The sequence below is a fragment of the Raphanus sativus genome, chromosome 4 (genome assembly GCF_000801105.2).
Source record: "Raphanus sativus cultivar WK10039 chromosome 4, ASM80110v3, whole genome shotgun sequence".
Taxonomy (NCBI): Eukaryota; Viridiplantae; Streptophyta; class Magnoliopsida; order Brassicales; family Brassicaceae; genus Raphanus; species Raphanus sativus.
Window position 1 is genome coordinate 19,957,420 of NC_079514.1, and position 21,551 is coordinate 19,978,970.

At 35.5% G+C, this 21,551-nt stretch overlaps 1 protein-coding gene across 1 annotated transcript; it reads left to right on the forward strand.

The window, feature by feature from the left end:
- The first annotated feature begins 13,922 nt into the window (after nucleotides 1–13,922).
- Nucleotides 13,923–14,918, forward strand: LOC130511168 (uncharacterized). Its single transcript, XM_057008041.1, has one exon. It carries the CDS (start codon nucleotides 13,923–13,925, stop codon nucleotides 14,916–14,918), a length of 996 nt encoding a protein of 331 aa, XP_056864021.1.
- Nucleotides 14,919–21,551: the final 6,633 nt, after the last annotated feature.

Here is a 21,551-nt window from a genome sequence, read left to right on the forward strand (position 1 = left end):
ATATTAAATATGAAAGTTATATAAGATATTATATAATTTTGTTTTTTTTATTTTAATCTATTTTCTTATGAACTTTTAATAAAAATTATGTACTGTTTGATTAATTGTGATAAATACTTATTTGATATAATTTTTATTATAAAACTTACTTGATGTCAACTTAAACCCAACATAATCTGGCGTATATAATTATTAATTATATACTTTTAAGAATAAAAATAATCTAAGAATAAGAACCTAATAAGAAATTTTTACAAAATTTAAATGAATGTAATTTTTCTTTATTAAAATATAAATTAAAAATTCAATAATTTAATTAATTTAATTAATTTTATATTAAACAAATAAAATTTTAAAATCGGTAAATTGACATCAAATAAGTGTTATAATAAAAAATTAGTCAAATAAGTATATATCACACAATTAATCAAACGAATTGCATAAATTTTATTAAAAGTTAATAAAAACAGATTAAAATAATTAAAAACAAAATTAAATAATATCTAACTTTCATATTTAATAAAAAAAAATATAATTATATATTTTTCAAATACACTAAAATAAAAATGTTAATACACTACTTATCAAAATTATAAGACATATTGATTTTGTAAATTAGATTTTGTTAAAAATATTTTTATGTTTTTAAAACGTGGATCAAAATTTAATTTTAGTTAAATTACTGTTAGGTACATAGTATTTTAATTGCTAAAACGAGAGATTTAAAAGGTCTCTTACTGTTTTTTTTAATTGCAAAACATTCAGGCCGACTTAGGTTACGATCATTTGTTCACTGTTGAGCCCCTTGGTCTTAGTGGAGAATTAAGTTTATTTTTATGGATGATTTACAAGTTAATGTTTTATTTTCAAATAACATAATGATTGACATTGAGACAGTCATTGATGGAATAAAAGTCTTTATGACATTTGTTTATTGGAATCATGTTTTAGAACAGAGAGATCAAGTATGGGAATGTCTTACGCATTTTTCAACAATAAAAACTGGACCACGGTTCATGATTGGAGATTTTAATGAAATTACAAGACATCAGGAAAAAGAAGGTGATCGCCAACGTCCAGATAGCTCATTCTTACCGCTTAAGCAGATGCTTAGTGACTGTGGGATGCTGGAATTTCAATTTAATGGAGACATGTTGTCATGGATAGGAAAGAGAGCTGGAAGAGTGACGGTTAGATGTCTCCTAGACAGAGCTGTTGGAAATGAGGATTGGCACGAGAAGTTCCCTCATACCAACGTCCAGTATATGAGATTATGGAGATCGGATCATCGTCCGGTTTTAGCAGATATCCTCACAAAACTGATACGAAAATCAAAGAGTTTAAAATTTGATAAAAGATAGCTGGAAAATGAGGGTCTAAGGCGAGTAATTCTGGAGAGGTGGAAATCTCGAGACCCACCCCATGATGTGAGTATTATATATGGATCATATATCAAGCTGTCGCAAAGCTTTGAGCCAGTGGAGACGCCAGCATAACTTAAACTCAGAAAAATCGTTGGAGGAACTCAAAGAGAAGGTAGAGAACCTGTATTTGAATGATGATGCTACAACAGAGGAGATAGCGGAAGCTTTGAAGGAACTCTCTGATGCTCTTAAGGTAGAAGAGATGTTTTGGAAACAAAAGTGTCACATATTTTGGCTACGAGAAGGCGATAGAAATACGAAATTCTTCCATCCACTGACAAAAAAAAGAGAGCTAGGAATAGAATTACACAGCTGTTAGATGCGAGTGGAAATGGCGTTGAAGATGGGGAAGGGCTGGTAGCCATTGCTACTAGCTATTTCAGGAACCTCTTTGAATCTTCCAACCCAGATGACATAATGGAAGCACTATCTGAGGTATCTACAACTATTACTAAAACAATAAACAACGATCTTACTGCTCTGATCACTGAATGGGAAGTAAAATTAGCTCTTTTTGCTATACATCTGGAGAAGGCACCTGGACCAGATGGGATGACAGCCCTATTTTATCAGAAATTTTTGGATATTGTAAAGGGTGATTTAACACATATGGTTAACCAATTTATTTTTGATGGAACTATGGCGAGTGGTCTGAATGATACAAATATCTGTCTAATCGCGAAGAGGACTAAGCCGAATGAGATGTCTCAATTCCGACTCATCAGCCTCTGTAATGTCAGCTACAATATTATCTCTAAGGTCTTATGCCAGAGATTAAAGAAAGTTTTACCCGATAGGATTTCAGAAACCCAGTCAACCTTTGTTGATGGAAGACAAATTACAGACAATATAACGATTGCCTAAGAAATGTTCCATGACCTACAAACAAAGCCGAATGGAAGAAACAAAAGGATGGCTATTAAGACAGATATGAGCAAGGCTTACGACAGAATGGAGTGGACGTTCATAGAGGCAGTTATGCGGAAAATGGGATTTTCTGAGAATTGGATAACATGGATAATGAGGTGTGTCACATCGGTGAAATACAAGGTATTTATGAATGGGCAACCTAGAGGAAATATTGTTCCAGGAAGAGGTTTACGCCAAGGAGATCATTTTTCTCCTTTCATCTTTATTCTATGCACGGAAGCGCTCGTTAACCTTCTTAATCATGCAGAGAATCAAGGAAAGATAACGGAGATGTGTGTTACCCGCGCATGTCCTATCCCACCTTCTCTTTGCTGATGATAGCCTTTCTTCTATAAGGCGGAGCCCCATGAATGTGAAGAAGTGATGAAAGTGGTTAGGAAATATGAACAAGCATCTGGCCAACGCATTAATTTTGCCAAATCCTCAATACTCTTTGGTAAAAGGATTAACGCAAATTCTAGACAACAGATTGAAGGTACCCTTGGTATCCAAAATGAAGGAGGAATGGGAACATACCTTGGTATTCCAGAAGACATTAGTGGATCCAAATGCAAACTCTTCGCTTTTTTTTAAAGATAAACTAATGCATAAAGTAAATGGATGGACGGGAAGATGACTTTCCAAAAGTGGAAAGGAAGTACTGATTAAATCTATCTTACTAACTCTCTCGACATATGTTATGTCCAGATTTATACTCCCGTTAGAGATTTGTGAAAATCTTGGGAGTTCCATTGCACAATTCTGGTGGAGTTCTAATCCCCCAAAGAGAGGAATCCATTGGGCGAAATAGGAAAAGTTCTGTCTACCGCGGGAGGAAGGTGGGATTGGTTTCCGTATGATTCATGAGTTCAACCTCGCCCTGCTAGCAAAACAACTATGGAGGCTTGTGCAGTACCCTGATTCACTGGTGATTAGGGTGCTGCGAGGAAGATACTACATAATGAGTTCGCCTTTGCGAAATATATCTGTAAGCAGCCCATCATATGTGTGGACTAGTATATCAGCTGCACGGAAATTATTATTTATGGGAATCAGACACAAGATACATTCAAGATATGAGGTCAAGGCATGAGAGGATCCTTGGATTCCAACAATCCCAGCTAGGCCAGCCCGACCTGTGGCTCCAGCATTGCATCCGAACATGAGAGTAAATGAACTGATTAATCAGGAATTAAATGATTGGGATGTGGGGTTACTGGAAAACTATGTCGACCCGGCTGATATACCTCATATAAGGAGTCTTGCCATAAGCACAACTCATCGTCGGGACACCTTCTGCTGGAATAACACCAAGAATGGTCAATATACAGTCAAATCAGGATATTGGGTAGCTCGGAACTTACTGAAAGTAGATGAAGAAAAGGCGATAATAGAACCTAGCATCACAAAACTTCAAGCGTTTTCTTGGAGTATAAAAGCTCCTAAGAAGATATGTCATTTTATATGGCAACTGATAACTGGGCATGTGGCGGTAACGAGGAACCTCATAAGGCGTAACATGAGATGTGATAATTACTGTCCACGATGCAGAGAACCTGAAGAATCTGTGACCCATGCTATTTTTGAATGCCCACAAGCTTTACAAGCTTGGTATTTATCAGCGACATCGACAAGCCAAGATATATTCCCTCTCCCGAGAATATATGCTAATATGGACTATGTTTTCTGGCAAAAGAACAACATAGTGGAGCCAGAATTAGACAGAGATCCTTACCACTGGATAATCTGGTATATTTGGAAAGCAATAAATGACAAAATGTTTACGGGAATAGACAGAGATCCTCTGGAACTAGTGAGGTATGCTGAGAGTGAATGTCAAACATGGTTCAAAGCAAATGAGAAGATACCAACAACCCCACAAGTTAACAGCGGTGAAGAATCTCAAGTCTTAGGCTTGGGAAATATATGCAAGATAGATGGATCATGGACATCATCAGCTCAATTCAGTGGACACGGATGGTTCTTGATGGACAGTCTTAGAAAGGTACAGTTATTGGGTGCACGGAACAGTAGCAGAAGAGAGTCGGCTTTGCACTCTGAACTAGAGGCACTACGATGGGCAATGGAAAATATGCTCCAACATTCGACATGTCAGAGTTTTGCCACGGATTGCAAGGACTTGATCGCCATGATAAAGGAGCCCCATGCTTGGTCACAATTTGCAACAGAGCTGGAGAGGATAGAGACACTGAAGATATGTTTCTCAGACTTAAAAATCACACACATTCCAAGATTACATAACCAGATTGCAGTTTTCCTAGCTAGAACTGCGAGATCTTTCAACAGATCCTTTATTTTATTGGTTGTTCTATTCCGGTCTGATTACCTATACCACCTCAAGTTTGAGTAGTAGAATAGTCTTTCGCCGAAAAAAAGGTCTCTAGCATCCACATCAATTTTTAGATGAATAAAATTAAAATTGTGATGTTAATTACATAACATCATTAAATTGAAGGATAACATATACTTCATGTTGTATAAGTTTAGTTTGTATGATTAACCATGTGATGACTAATATTTCATGTAGTAAACAATTATTTTTCCATCAGAAAACTCTTAGTGAATCTTCTAGATTGAAACTCAGAGAACCTAGAATCAAGAGTCTATTCCGCACCATTCGATCTTATTCTCTTTAGTTCGGATGGGTTGGGGATTATATGTGCCTTCTTATATTCATTTACAACTAAAGAGAGTGGATAGTACACTGCATATCATATCTTAAGATGAAAATCCTTCAACCAGATAACGAGGTCCCCGCCACCAAACCCAACAAATCTGTCTAAGCCAAAGACAAATATGTTGCCTGTAACCGTCGCATGAGTCTTTCCCGAATTGATGAGGTAAATGGGCAACTAAAATATAGATGGTCACTGAATTCCATGTGATGACAACAATAAACACACATCAGATTCATTATTGGTCCCCAATAGCTTGTTATTTCCCCTGTTGAAAGACTATTTAATGTTGAAATCCAATCTTGGACATGATGTTTCAAAAAAAAAAAAAAATCTTGGACATGGACATCACCATAACCTCCTCACAAATAACATATAATATATATAAGTCGATATTATAATATGAAAAATGTCCACATACTATTTTAAAGCACTAAAATATGCCAAATCGTTTTTTAATTTTCTATTTCTAAAAGTGTTAATATTATAAAATTGTTTATTTCTAAATAAAATATAAATAAATTTCAAATGTATTTAACTTAAAGTTTGAAAACAGTGTGTATATGTTAATGTAATATACAATAAATTTTCAAAAACAAACATAAAAATTAGTTATTAATTTGAAAAAATTATAATTTCAAAAATAAAAACGATGATTTCAAATGTTAAGTTATATGCTTCTAAAAATATTCAACAAAATATATACTATATATAATTTGATGCAATAAATCATTGTCAATATCTACATATTATTTTAAAGGACCTAAATATGCCAAAGTACAATTTTAATTATTATTTTTAAAAATTAAGATTTTCAAAAATGTTTCTTTCAAAATGAAGAGGAAATCAATATCAAATTTAGTAAAAAAAGGAAAAAAATTAAAGCAATCATTTTGATATAAAATCTTTGGAAGATCAACTTAAAATTGACTAACAAAAAAATCTTAAAGAAAACAAGAATTTCAAATAGTAAAACAATATAAATCTAAAGAACATATGATTTCAAAATTGAGCTATTTCTTTCATACAAGGAAATCAATATTAAATTTAGTAAACAAAAAATTCAGAATAATAAAAGGAATCAGTTTATTATATAAATTAAAAATTTAAAGAACATATGATTTCAAAATTAAGGATATATATTATTTAGAGTGTTCACATAGGATTTTAAACTACGATTGTAATAATATACCAAATCAGCATTTTAATTTGATATTAATATATATCAGAAAATTATTTATCTAAAAATAAAATAAGTTAAACAAATAATATTTTATTAAAAATAATTAATTTGAAATATTAAATAAATAATTAAAACTAAACAAAACATTAACTAATAGGAACAATATTAAAATAAATCATTTTTTCAAAAATAAAAATAAAACTTTTAAATAATCAGGTATGTAAAAATAAAATAAAATCAACAGAAAACTATTAAAAATAAATTAAAATTGTAAAAATTATCTTAAAAGTTAGATTGATATTTATAGGTAATTGCTACGGGAGAGAGAATGCGTACATGGGGGCTGCAGCAGCATTGCTTGTTGTGCGGGGAGCCAGATGAAACCAGGGATCATCTCTTTTTTGCATGTCCGTTCAGTTTTACAGTCTGGGACAATGTTGCAGGGCGTCTTATGGGCAGCAGAATGGACCCGGACTGGACGGCCACTCTGAGTAGTATTCACAGCACACGCTTTGGCCCTCTTGATATTGTTCTGGTGAAATTGGTTTTTCAGATGACAGTCTATAGTGTTTGGAGGGAGAGAAATGGCAGAAGACATCAGAAGCCATGGTCCACACCTGCTCAGATAACCCGACAGATTGATCAAACTATGAGGAACCGCATTTCTTCCCTTAGGTATGGCAGTGATCACAAATATGGCAGACTTATGCAGAGATGGTTTAAAGTTGCTCCTTAGGTCATGATACCATTTTTTTATCTGCTCTGTTAAGTTTCCACATTCTTTAAAACGTTCTATTCTTTTGTAAATGCTTTTTGATCAATAAATTTGAAATTTCATCAAAAAAAAAGATATTTATAGGTAATTATTTAAAACTTAACATAATAAGAGATTGATAAGAAAAAAAATCTAGGCGGAATGGGATTTTACTTGGGAATACCTGAAAATCTGAGTGGCTAAAAAATTCAGGTATTCGGGTTTATTCATGACCGCCTAAATGATAGAGTAAATGGTTGGACCTTTAGATTCTTTTCTAAGGGAGGGAAGGAAGTAATTATAAAATCGGTGGTCACGGCCTTACCAAACCATGTAATGGCCAGCTTTCGTATTCCAAAAACGGTAATCAAGAAACTAACGAGTGCAGTGGCAAAATTTTGGTGGAGCCCGGGAGGCTCAACAAGAGGCATGCATTGAAAATCTTGGGACAAAGTATGTTTACCTAAGAAAGAGGGAGGATTGGGTTTTAAGGATTTCACGGATTTTAACACAGCCATGCTAGGAAAGCAATTCTGGAGATTAATAGAGAAACCTCAAACTCTATTTTCTCGTGTTTTCAAAGGTCGATACTTCAGAAATGCATCACCTTTGGAACCAATTCGTTCGTACTCGGCATCTTATGGATGGCGAAGTATTGTTTCCGCTAGATCTCTGGTAAGCAAAGGACTAATCAAAAGGGTGGGATCATTTTCAACCCTCTCAGTATGGAATGATCCCTGGCTCCCATCCACTCGCCCGAGACCAGCAAATAAAAAATAACCACAATCTTTACCCGGACTTAACGGTAGACTCACTCATCAATGAAAATTCGAGGACATGGAACATTCAAACGATTCAGAGTCTGGTTGACCCTGAGGATGTTAAAATTATTCTAGGTATCCCGCTAAGCAGATCTATGATACCGGATAGAGACGGCTGGCACTACAATAACAACGGAGGTATACTGTCAAATCTGGTTATCAGATTGAAAGGGTATATCCAGACAGAGACCATGTAACTCCGGAGTTGGGACCATCCATTATTCCATTAAAGGCGCATTGTTGGAAGATAAAATGTCCACCGAAGATGAAACATTTTCTTTGGCAACTGCTGTCCGGTTGTATAGCGGTTAAAAAGAACCTCAAAGGTAGAGGAATACAAGGAGATACTATATGTTCAAGATGTGGAGACCAGGAAGAATCCATCAATCATATTTTCTTCGAATGCTCACCAGCGGTTCAAGTATGGGCCTTGTCCAGGATTCCATCAAATCCAACAATTTTCCCTAGCAAATCATTATTTGCAAATATACATCATTTATTCTGGCGGGTACCCCCTGTAATCGATGATCATCATTTCGCATGGATCCTATGGTACATATGAAAGGCAAGAAATTGTAAAGTTTTTAGTAATTTGGATATTCATCCAAGGGATACTCTTCAGCTGGCAGAAACAGAGTCTCGACTCTGGAGAGAAGCACAAAGTTCACTTAACCAAGGATTAAACGTTCCTATACATACAAACACAACACAGGTTCCACTAATCCCAGGCAGGTGGTGCCTCTCGGATGGATCATGGAAGGTGAATGAAAGTTTTTCAGGCCAAGGGTGGTATAGTACGTTGGAAGGGTTTGATGGTTTAATGGGTGCAAGGAACACGAGAGTAAGTCTTTCTCCTTTGCACTCAGAGATTGAAGCTTTAATTTGGGCAATGGAATGTATGAGGAACTTGAGGCAGTATAATGTTACTTTTGCAACGGATTGTTCGCAGTTGGTGAAGATGGTTTCGGAACCAGATGAATGGCCTGCCTTTGCAAGTTATTTGGAAGACATACGAAGCTTGAGAAGGAGCTTCACCTCGTCGGAGGTGGTCCATATACCCAGGACAAAGAATACAAAGGTGGACTGTCTAGAACGCAGTGCAAGGAAGCAACCGTCTTACGTAGTCCACATGGATTCGGATCCCCCAGTTTGGTTAATAGAGTCAATATGAGTCTGTATTGTTGCTGACAAAAAAAAAAGATAAGAAAAAAAATCTAATTATGTTCACAAGATTTTTTGAAGATTGAAAATACCAATAAAATATTTAAAATCAGCTTCATAATTTGATTTTTTTATAAATATTAAATTTTCAAAAAAATAAATCTATCAAATAAATTAACAAATATCAACAAGCAAAATGAAAGTAAAGAAAAACCTTACTTGCCACATATATGCTAACTCTTCATAAATTAACATCAAACTTTTGATAAAAATTATGTCATAAAGTATGTCAAAACATACAAATATGATAATAAATAAAAATAAATAAATATTTAATATTAATACTTAACCTAATAAAAAGGTAAACTGAAATTTAGTAATTAAATTTCTATTTATATTTGTATTGGCTGTAAAATTATCTAAATTTATAATATGTTATATCAATTTCTTCAAAATATAATGGTTGATTGTGATTCTTTTTTACCGAGTCATTCATTATTTAGTTTACAATAAATTACAAAAATCTATAAAAAAATAAATGATAAAGAGAATAATTTACTTATGTAAGACATATATTGTTAAATAGGTAGTTTATCTATGTTTTTAAAATCATTTATCTATGTGTTTTCAAATTGACTTTTGTCAATCAAATGAATTAACATAGTTATTTACTTATAAACAATTAAAATTTTAATAAATTTTGACATATATATATATATATATATATATATATATATATATTTTTTAAATCATAATTAAAATATTCACTAGACTAATCAAATATGGTTTTATGAAACAACCCTAAATAGTTCATAATCTACAAGTTTTTTTTAAATATGGTTATTAACAATTAGGAAAAGTACATAGTGACTTTTCATAAGTGTTTTGTCACCTATAATAGTTATAGGACATATGCTTATGGAACTTTATTAAAGGAATTAACATAACATATAAATTTAAAAATGATCTCACGTGAGTTCTGCCAATGAGAGATATTTGAAAGAAAAATGTTACTGAAATATACAAAAAAATGTAAAAAAAAAAATCAAAAGTGACTAACAAAACAAATAGAAAAAAAATATGAAAAATATTCATTATACATTTGTCAATGGAAACTCTATTATCTAAGTTTATGAAATATGATGTGAAATAATAAAACATCATAATACCACCAGTAAATAATATTGTAACTAGATCAAGTAGAAGATATATCTAATATTTTTTCGTATATGGTTATTTTAATAAATAGTAGTTCAAAGTTGAATATATTTATTTCCCTTTTTCTAAATATAATACTACCACATATGCATTTAACAAAATTAAATATGAGTATTTCAATACATATATGCACAAAATATATAATAATTATACTTCCATTGTAAAATTTGGTAAATAGAAAGTAAAGTTAGATATTGTGCATATGGATTAATTTTTTATGTCATTCAAATAAAAAGATAGATAAAACAGTATAATAAAAATATTTATAATAATGTAATACAAATTAATATGAATAGAACAATCAATATATTTCTATAAAAAATAAGATTAATAAGCAATATAAACATGTTTATAAATACACTTACACACATTTACATACACAAAAAAAAAGATATCTACACATTAGTTTCTTAAAGAGTATAATTGTATAAAAGTCTAAATAAGAAAAATTGATATACCATGAATTTCACCCGCTTTTAGCCATGGTATATAAGAGTTTTCAATTATATTTATAACGTTTTCAAAGTCCTTTTAGAGTATTTTCAGGCACATGTACTTACCTGGAGAAAGTAATACTTTTGAGGCATTCTTGGAGCATTTCTACGAATGAAGAATCGACCGATAAGCAACATGTGACATCGGACGATTAAAGCCTATTAAAATCGATCGACAGATATCAAAGAGTGTCGATCGACATCAAGCCATTCGATGGATAACGATTTGAAAGATTTCAAGTATCACAAAGTATGCTATTTACACACCAAGTCCCTGGCCGCCTGTTAGGCTTTATATATTAAGGTTTTGTATCATTTTAGAGGCAGACTTGCCTAGAGACCTAGTGGAGAAGATAAGCAATTTGGCTACCTTAGGAGAAGAGTTAGAGTTGGAGAGATAGATCTGAGACTACAAAACAGAGAAGATCTTGAACTCCCTTTTTATATCTACTCATACTCTCTTTGTTCCTTATTTCATATTAAGATTTATTCAAACCATCATGATTTTGTCTCTCATGAATATGTCTGAATAAACCTAATTGTTAGATTTAGGTTTCTCATAAGGATGAATCTTGTGATGAGTTTGTGATAATTGTTAGGGTGATAAAATTAGTTATTTCATTCTAGTTGCTCTTAATACTAGATTTAGGATTGATCACCCTTAAATCTAGATCTTAGGATTGATGAGATAACCTACTACTGTATACTCTCAATACCCTAAAATAAACTAGAGTGATCTAACTGACTAGACTCATGCGAAAGGTGGTCTAGATCATTAGAGAGCGATATTAAACCAATCCGATAAAGCTTGCTAGAATTACCGTCGATCGATACAACTATCGTTGTAGCGATCGATTGTTTGAAAGGTGTATCGATCGATTAGACGAAAGTCGTATCGATCGACTCTTTTCCGTGATCAACATACGACAGTTGAGATCCGGGATCTAGTCAAAGGAGACCCTACTGGTCGTACCTATTGTTTGAGTTCAAAGAATTAAAACCCTAAAGTCACTTTCAATCTGCATAATTTCATACCTGAGAAGTTACCTGAATCTAGCTATTTTCCTCACCAAGAAACAACCTTCACTTCAGCTACCGAACAACTGTCTTGTTCACCATATTATTTACTGCTTTAAAACAAATAAACCATTAAGTCTCTCTTCATTTCTAATTCATTAAGCCTTTTAAGTAATCCTAGAGTCCTTGTGGATTTGATCCCTAAGTAGTACTACATATGAACCTCTTATTTAAGAGAATAATTCACTTTTTAAGGTAATTTGAGTGATATCAAAAATATAAAGCATAATCTGAATAAATTTTCATATAAAATGCATTATAAATCATTTATATTTTTTTATCTTAACATTAGTATAAAATGATACTAATTATTAATACAGACTCGCGCGTAGCGCGAATTGAAAATCTAGTAGAGTCTAAAAGAATATATATAAGAAAGCCATTAAACCCTAAAACATTTAGATAATTATCTACAAACTTAATTAAATAAATAATAATATATTTAGAAATATTCCAAATGTCTATTTGTATCATTCTCTTCGGGTTGGAGAAGATTCGTCCTCAAATCTTGATCGTAGTCTTCGATTCCAATTTTTTTTCCAATAAAAAATTTTCCTCGAATCTTCAATAGCATGTTTTGCACAATTTTTGCACGGATCTGTTTATAACCTGAATCTTTATAAATCTGTTTTTGTTGTAAACCAGATGGTTTAAGGATTGCTCATAACCAGATGGTTCAACAAATCGAGGTTACACTTAACCGAGATTGTACTAAACCGAGATTTATTAAACCAACCATGTGTTAATGGGTTGGGCCTTGTTTCTCCCTTTATTGTTAAGTGGCGATTTCTTAACTAAAGTTAAGAAAGTCCCACATTGCTTAACTTTGTAATAGGCGGCCAAACTCCAACCTATATAAGGAGAGCCTTTGTTTGCTTATGAATAACATCTCATTCTTTTACAAACAAGCATCTGATCTCTCTCTCTCTCTCTCTCTCTCTCTCTCTCTCTCTCTCTCTCTCTCTCTGGTTCGATTAGTTCTTAAGCAAGAACACTAGGATTAGAACACGTTATCAGCACGATCTTGCTCAAGATCAACCAACTCGGAGACCATCATAAACCCTAGCCGCCGCCAACCACTTCTCTCTCTAAGATCTTTTACATTCAATTGTTTCTTAGATCTTAAACTAATCATACTTTGAATCCTTTCTTTGTTTGATTGATTAAGGTTTCTAAGAAAGGAACCAAGGAGAAAAATCGGCAAAGTAAAAGGTTAGATCTCAAAACCCTAATCTTACTTGCAGCTCAAGTTTATTTCGGTTTCATTTTCCGATTTTAAAAGGTTTATGATTTTATTAAAGTTGATCTAGTTCTTGTTTAAATCTTATAAATCGATTTTATTAAATCTTATAAACTCTATTAGATCATATTTGATCAGATCCGAAATTCTAAACCTAAACCCTAAAATTTCAGATCTCAAAACCCTAAAAGCCCTCATAACTTTAGTTTTGTAAAGACAACAAGCGATACCCCTTTTAAAGGATGACACGTTATATGTCTAAACAAAACATAAGTCTATGTTTAACCAAAACTTAAAATCTGATTTGAATCTTTAAAATCTAATCCTAAAAGTTTTGGTGAATTCACTTCCCAAGCCTTTTAAAATCTAATCCTTAAAGTTAATATCAGATTAAAAGAAACTTTAAATCATAAGAATTTTTTTAAGCATGTGATAACATGACTTTCATTTTGTATAAGACAACAAGTGATACCCCTTACTAAAGGATGATACGCTATATGTCTAAAACAAAATTAGTCTTATGTTTCCACATTCTTTGATCAATGATCCACACCATTGTGTGGTTAGATCTTGATTCTTTAGTCAATGATCCATACTACTTAGTATGGCTAGATAATAAGGTCAATGATACGTACATAGCAGTACGAGTAGACCATGGTCGACGATGTGTACCTTCCGGTATGACTAGACCACATGCCATTTTGGTCGATGATATGTACCTTCCGGTACAACTAGCCCACAGGCTGCATGAGTCAATGAAGTGTACCCTAGGTACGACCAAGACCATGCTCTCATCCATCTTATTTTTAAAAAGAAAGTTGATGGATGAATTATAAGAAAATAAAATTTTCTAAAGACCTAAACACTCTGATCTTTGTTTCAGATGGCCAAAATCGCCAATTTGGATTTTGCACCTCTAACTGTGAGGGGTGACAATTACCTACAATGGGCACTAGATGTCGAGATTTCTCTTGGAGAAAAAGCCTAGAGCATTGTATTGTTCCTCAGAACAAAGCTACTAAGAAAGCGAACTCTAAGACCCTCATGCTCATCCGTCATCACATTGAGGAGAGCTTAAAAGCTCAGTACCTCACAGTGAGTAATCCATACGAGTTATGGAAAGAGCTTCAGATGAGATATGATCACCAGAAGACCTTGATTCTTCTGGGTGCCACCTATGAGTGGCTTCATCTCAGGATTCAAGACTTTAAGTCTGTGAATGAGTACAACTCAGCCATGTTTAAGATAGTCTCAAAACTGAGGCTATGCGGCGAGACTGTAACTGATAAGCAGTTGTTGGAAAAGACTTTCCAGACAATGTCCTCAAGCAATTTGTTGCTTCAGCAACAATACAGACAGAAAGGTTTTAAGACCTATAGTGAGCTCATCTCATGTCTATTGCTTGCAGAACAGAACAACGAGCTGCTCTTGAAGAACAGTGAGCTTAGACCACCTGGATCTAAGCCTGTCCCTGAGGCAAATCATACCTCAAATGAGCCTAATGATGGTGCTGAAGCCAACCATGTCCGATATGACCCTAAGGGCCGCGGATCCTCATATGGAAGAGGACGTGGCCGTAAAGGTCATGGGCGAGGACGTGGACAAGGTGGCAACAGCAAAGGGCATAACACCCCTTATGACCGTCCAAACCAGTCCAATAATGGACAAGGTAAAGGCAGAGGCAATGGGACTTCTTCAAAGCCACAGAATCCTGCAAGCTCACCTTGCCATAGATGCGGAATGATGAATCATTGGGCAAAGAATTGCCGCACAGCCAAGCATCTGGTCGACCTCTATCAAGAGAGTCTTAAGGGCAAGAATCCGGAAGCACACATGATGTACAAGGATGGTGAGGACGATTTTGATCATGACAAGGATGACCTCATGGATTTTGAGACTTCAGACATACTCACTATGCTGAATGATGATCCAGTTGAATGATGTTATGCATCAAACGATTTGTGTTTGAATGCTTTTGGTGTTTTTAGGCTTTAAGAATTTTTTTAAAATGCTTTTGCATTCTATGTTTTATTTTAAGAATAAACTATGTTTACTTTCATTTTCAATAATAATATGAATGATTCAGATTATATTTTTATTGTCTAGAATGAAAGGAAGTATGGACACACTTGTGGTTGATAGTGGAACAAGCCACACGATTCTTAAGGATAAGAAATTCTTTGTTAATCTAACATTGAAAGATGCCAATGTGAGCACAATAGCTGGTGTATCATCACTAATCAAAGGCCACGGCCAAGCTTATGTCTTGTTACCAAATGGGACACATCTAGAAATAGATGAAGCATTGTATTCTCCAAACTCTAAAAGAAGCCTGTTGAGCTTTAAAGACATTCGCAAGAATGGTCTTCATATTCAAACGAGTGGAGAAGGAGCCAAAGAGTTCTTAAACATCTTTGAGCTCGACCAAGACCATAAGAAGGTCTTGGAAATGATACCAGCTGTATCCACTGGTCTTTACCATGCTCAGATCAGTGCGGTCGAAGCCAATGCTATAACAATAAGCAAAGAGTTCAAGGAGAACTTTGCTTTGTGGCACGACCGGCTAGGGCATCCAGGAACATCTATGATGCGTAGACTTATTCTAAATTCTAATGGTCATAACCTTAAAGGTAGACGAGTTGTTCCTAAGATCCATACATGTGTACCTTGTGCACAAGGAAAACTCCAAGTCCGACCATCACCAGTCAAATTGACAAAGGAAACCATAGGTTTTCTGGAAAGAATACAAGGTGACATCTGTGGACCAATACGCCCACCAAGTGGCACGTTTAGGTACTTCATGGTACTCATTGATGCGTCCACAAGATGGTCCCATGTGTGTCTATTATCCACACGGAATCTAGCCTTAGCTAGACTTCTTGCTCAAATCATCAGATTGAAAGCACACTTTCCAGACTTTCCTTTGAAGACTATACGTCTTGATAATGCTGGTGAATTCACTTCCCAAGCCTTTTATGAGTACTGTATGTCCATGGGGGTGACAGTTGAACACTCCGTGGCACATGTCCATACACAGAACGGCCTAGCCGAGTCCTTTATCAAAAGGATTCAAATGATTGCTAGACCTTTACTCATGAAAAGTAATCTTCCAGTCACAGCTTGGGGACATGCAGTATTGCATGCTGCGGAATTAATACGCATCAGACCATCTAGTGAGCATAGATATTCACCATCCCAGCTCCTCATGGGTCGAGAGCCAGACATCTCCCATCTTAAGACTTTTGGATGTGCTGTTTATTATCCAATAGCTCCACCACAAAGAACAAAGATGGGAGCTCAGAGAAGGATGGGAATATATGTTGGATATGATTCTCCCTCAATTATAAAATACCTCGAGCCAACCACGGGTGATTTATTTAAGGCCAGGTATGCAGATTGCCATTTTGTGGAATCTGAGTATCCAACATTGGGAGGAAATAATAGCAAACTGGTAAAAGAAATTACATGGAATCATACATCCCAAGCATGGCAAGATCCTCGAACTCAAGTCTGTGATCTTGAAGTTCAGAAGATTATACATCTTCAAGAGCTAGCTAATAAATTGCCAGATTCCTTTGCTGACCCAAATAGAATGACCAAGTCATATATACCAGCTGCTAATGCACCAATAAGAATTGATGTCCACAAGGGACAAAATCAAGTTGCTACAGAGTCTAAGACACGTCTGAAACGTGGTAGACCAATTGGTTCCAAAGATAAGAATCCTCGCATAAGTAAGAAAGGTGCTAAACAGACCGTGGGCGAGGGGGTGAAGGAGCTGGTCGATGTGGTCGATCCGTCCGTCCAAAAGGACCGAGACATGGACAAACCAACGTCCGGACATGGGCCGGGCGTACCAGCATCCTCAGACATGAACATTGGCACAGTTGCTAAGGGGCCTAATGAGATTTGGGACGCCAAAACTCAGGGTTCTGAACCACCTGACAATGAAGAGATCTCTATAAACTATGTCATGTCTGGAAAACAATGGAACAGAAAACATGTCGACGTGGATGATTTATTTGCATATCATGTAGCACTTGAGATCATTGAAAATGATGAGGATCTAGAACCCACGTCCATTTATGAATGCATACAAAGAAAAGATTGGCTTAAGTGGAAAGAAGCCATAAACGTGGAGTTAAACTCTTTCAAGGAGAGAGGTGTTTTTGGATCAATACTCCTAACACCACACAATCTAAAACCAGTGGGTTACAAATGGGTCTTTGTGAGAAAGAGAAATGAGAATGGTGAAGTCGTGAGGTATAAGGCCCGACTTGTTGCACAAGGATTCTCACAGAGACCAGGAATCGATTATGAGGAGACTTATTCTCCCGTGGTGGATGCAACAACATTCAGATTCCTTATAAGTCTGGCCATAAGAGAAAATCTTGATTTACGGTTAATGGATGTAGTAACCGCATATCTTTATGGACCACTGGACAATGACATATACATGAAAGTACCAGATGGTATTGAAATACCTAAGGATGCTAAAGGTTCTCGAGAACAGCATTGCATCAAGGCTTAACAAAGCTTTGTACGGATTGAAACAATATGGGCGTATGTGGTACAACAGATTGAGTGAGTACTTACTGAAAGAAGGCTACAAGAATGATCAAGTAAGCCCATGTATATTCATTAAGAAATCCGGCCAAGGCGTGTATGTTGATGATCTAAACATACTTGGAACGGCCAAAGAGATTTCCCAAACAGTTGAATATCTCAAGAAAGAATTTGAGATGAAAGATTTGGGAAAAACCAAGTTTTGCTTGGGACTACAGATTGAACACCTTAAGGATGGAATCCTTGTGCATCAAAAGACCTATACTGAAAAGGTTCTTAAAAGGTTCAACATGGATAAGTGTCATCCACTTAGTAGTCCCATGGTTGTAAGATCCCTTGGTCTAGACACTGATCCGTTTAGACCTAAGGCCGAGGATGAAGAGGTCCTTGGTCCAGAGTATCCTTACCTCAGTGCCATTGGCGCCTTGATGTACTTGACTACACATACTAGGCCGGACATCTGTTTTGCTGTGAGCCTATTGTCCAGATTCAGTTCATGTCCGACCATGAGGCATTGGAATGGGATCAAACACATTCTAAGATACCTACAAGGAACTAAGGATGTAGGTTTATTTTATGCTAACCAAAACAAAGAAGATTTGGTTGGTTTTGCTGATGCAGGTTACCAGTCCGATCCACACAGTGCTAAGTCCCAGACCGGCTATGTTTTCACATATGGAGGCACGGCCATTTTATGGAGATCAGTCAAGCAGACCATATCAGCCACATCATCCAATCACTCGGAGATATTGGCAATCCATGAAGCAAGCAGAGAGTGTGTCTGGCTGAGACTCATGACACACCATATTCGGACAGCATGTGAATTCACGGATGGTAAAGACGAGCCGACTGTTCTTTATGAAGACAATGCGGCCTGCATAGCTCAGCTCAAAGATGGATACATCAAGGGTGACAAGACTAAGCACGTTCTCCCCAAGTTCTTCTTCACCCACGATCTTCAGAAAGAAGGAGAGGTCAAGGTACTCCAAGTCAGATCAAGCGAGAACTCAGCCGACTTCTTCACTAAGGCATTACCTGTGACAACCCGTCCGGTGGAACACCTGCCTATTTTCCCCAGGTTCACAGCGCTGCAGCGCACCGACCCCAACCCCTCTATTATGAGATCTCACTATCTCCATAATTAGGTTGTTGGTGAGACTCGAACCCAGGTCTTCACCCTTTAACAGCATTCCCACAGGACAAGCTGTCACCAATTGACCTGCAGATCAATTGGTGACAGCTTGTCCTGTGGGAATGCTGTTAAAGGGTGAAGACCTGGGTTCGAGTCTCACCAACAACCTAATTATGGAGATAGTGAGATCTCATAATAGAGGGGTTGGGGTCGGTGCGCTGCAGCGCTGTGAACCTGGGGTCCATGGGCAGGTGTTCCACCGGACGGGTTGTCACATAAAAAGTCTCACCAACAACCTAATTATGGAGATAGTGAGATCTCATAATAGAGGGGTTGGGGTCGGTGCGCTGCAGCGCTGTGAACCTGGGGTCCATGGGCAGGTGTTCCACCGGACGGGTTGTCACATTACCAACATGCACGCTCAAGAAGCTTATGCAGCAGATTGGTATGCGATCACTGAGAGACCTTCAGTGATGTTCACTTCAGGGGGAGTAATGCGGCTGTACTCTTTTTCCTATCCATAGGTTCCATTTTTACCACATTGGGTTTTGGGTTTACTATGGAAAGGTTTTAACGAGGCGGTATTCCAAACGCATTACAAGCCCTAGACGGTTATGTCATTCAGGGGGAGTGTTGTAAACCAGATGGTTTAAGGATTGCTCATAACCAGATGGTTCAACAAATCAAGGTTACACTTAACCGAGATTGTACTAAACTGAGATTTATTAAACTAACCATGTGTGAATGGGTTGGGCCTTGTTTCTCCCTTTATTGTTAAGTGGCGATTTCTTAACTAAAGTTAAGAAAGCCCACATTGCTTAACTTTGTAATAGGCGGCCAAACTCCAACCTATATAAGGAGAGCCTTTGTTTGCTTATGAATAACATCTCATTCTTTCACAAACAAAGCATCCGATCTCTCTCTCTCTCTCTCTCTCTCTCTCTCTCTCTCTCTCTCTGGTTCGATTAGTTCTTAAGCAAGAACACTAGGATTAGAACAGTTTTTGCACAAATTTTGTACGCATCAGATTATCAAGATTCTTCATAAAATCTTCATAAATATTATTTCACCCTAATTTTGCACGCCTCTGACTTTCAAAGGATCCTACTTTGAAGACAAAATCAATAGCTTGAACATCATCTTCATACACGCCACAGATCGAATCACCATAGCTCTTTCGATAGATCTCATGGTTCTCTTCTCTCTGAACAAGAGGATTTTCGCCCCGGATAGGATAGATGCTAATACTCACCATGACATCCGGAATCGTTCTTTGATATAAAAACCAAAGAGAGATGTAGCGAAAGTTACGATAACACAATGAATCATATTTAGTCTGAGAATACCTAAGATCAAAGTCTTCTTGATTCGTTGAGAACTTCTTAATTCGTTGAGAACTCTCGAGTTCTAGCCGTAATAAGGAAATAAAGGGTTTCAAACATTTCTCTTATAAAAATATCAATATCAATAATCTCCATACATACCTAAGTCTAGATGGGTATATATAATAAAAGCAAAAAACTCTAAATAATAAAGTTAATTATTTAAATTAATTAATAAAATCAATAATAAGATATTTGAAATAATATCTTATTTAATCTAAGAATACTTAAATCAATGTCTTCTTAAATTCGTTGCGATCACCATTGATCTACCGAAAACAAATAACAAAAGAGAAAACTCTTAATTTTATTAATCAATCAAAAACTGAATATATAAATAGAATCTAAAAGAATATATATAAGAAAGCCATAAACCCGTAAAACATTAAGATAATTATCTAAAAACTTAATTTGTTTTTGACGTAATATCTAAAAAATTAATTAAATAAATAATAATATATTTGGAAATATTCTAAATATCTATCTGCATCAAATATGTTGACTTTTATGACATCAAAAGATTGTGTTTGCTAATAAAACTTAATTATCTCCTTGTAGCATGGAAGCTAAGTAGCTCGGTGACTCGCAACAAGACCATGACGGCGCAAAAGGAGTAGGCTCTATTTGTTGTTAGTCATCCATTACGGTATCAGACTATCAGTTCAACCCAGTCGGGCAACATTGGTGTTGGTCTGGAGCCTCAGAGATATAATCACAAACTTTTAATGCATCATAGTCGCCATGACTTTATTATTCTTTTTTTTTTTGACGGCAAACGGCTATTCAATTATTCAAGTTTGAGGTGGTCAGACCGGAATATAACAACCAACAAAAAATAACTTCTTATGGAAAGATCTAGCTGTCTTAGCTAAAAAGTCTGACGCGTTCTAGGAACATAAAAAATCTTGAAGTCCGGGAAGCATGCGAGTAGTGTCTCTATCCTCTCCAATTCCGTCCAATTCCGTAGCAAAACTTGGCCAGGCATGAGGTTCCTTAATCATAGCAATCAATTCCTTGCAGTATCTTCTTAGCCATGACTTTATTATTCAATTGATACTTCCGGTAAGAAATTATATTATAAACATATACAGTTTAGTCCAAATAATATACGAAAACTCGTGAAATTGTCTACACTAAACCATACATTCAAGTAATAGAATGATCACGCGGACCTCAATGTGGTTTTGTGGTCCTCCCCACCATATGCGGTTACACCTTTCCCCTTTAACTTCTTCACATAAACTACTCCCTTCCACTTAATCCAATGACAGCAAACACAACGTAGTATTTTAACCCCAGAAAAGAAAACAATGTTGTACTTATACGAACCATAAATATATTCAAAATACGAATTCAAATAGTTTTTATAGGATTTCATAGTAAACTTTCAGAATATTGACAGGCGCGATCTTATTATATACATACGAAAAAGATCTTTTCACACTATATAATAATATACAATAAGAAAACTCACTTTGGAAAAGTTTTCACACT

Coding starts and splice junctions, on each gene's coding strand:
- LOC130511168 (XM_057008041.1), top strand. CDS start 13,923: ATGGGCACTAGATGTCGAGATTTCTCTTGGAGAAAAAGCCTAGAGCAT.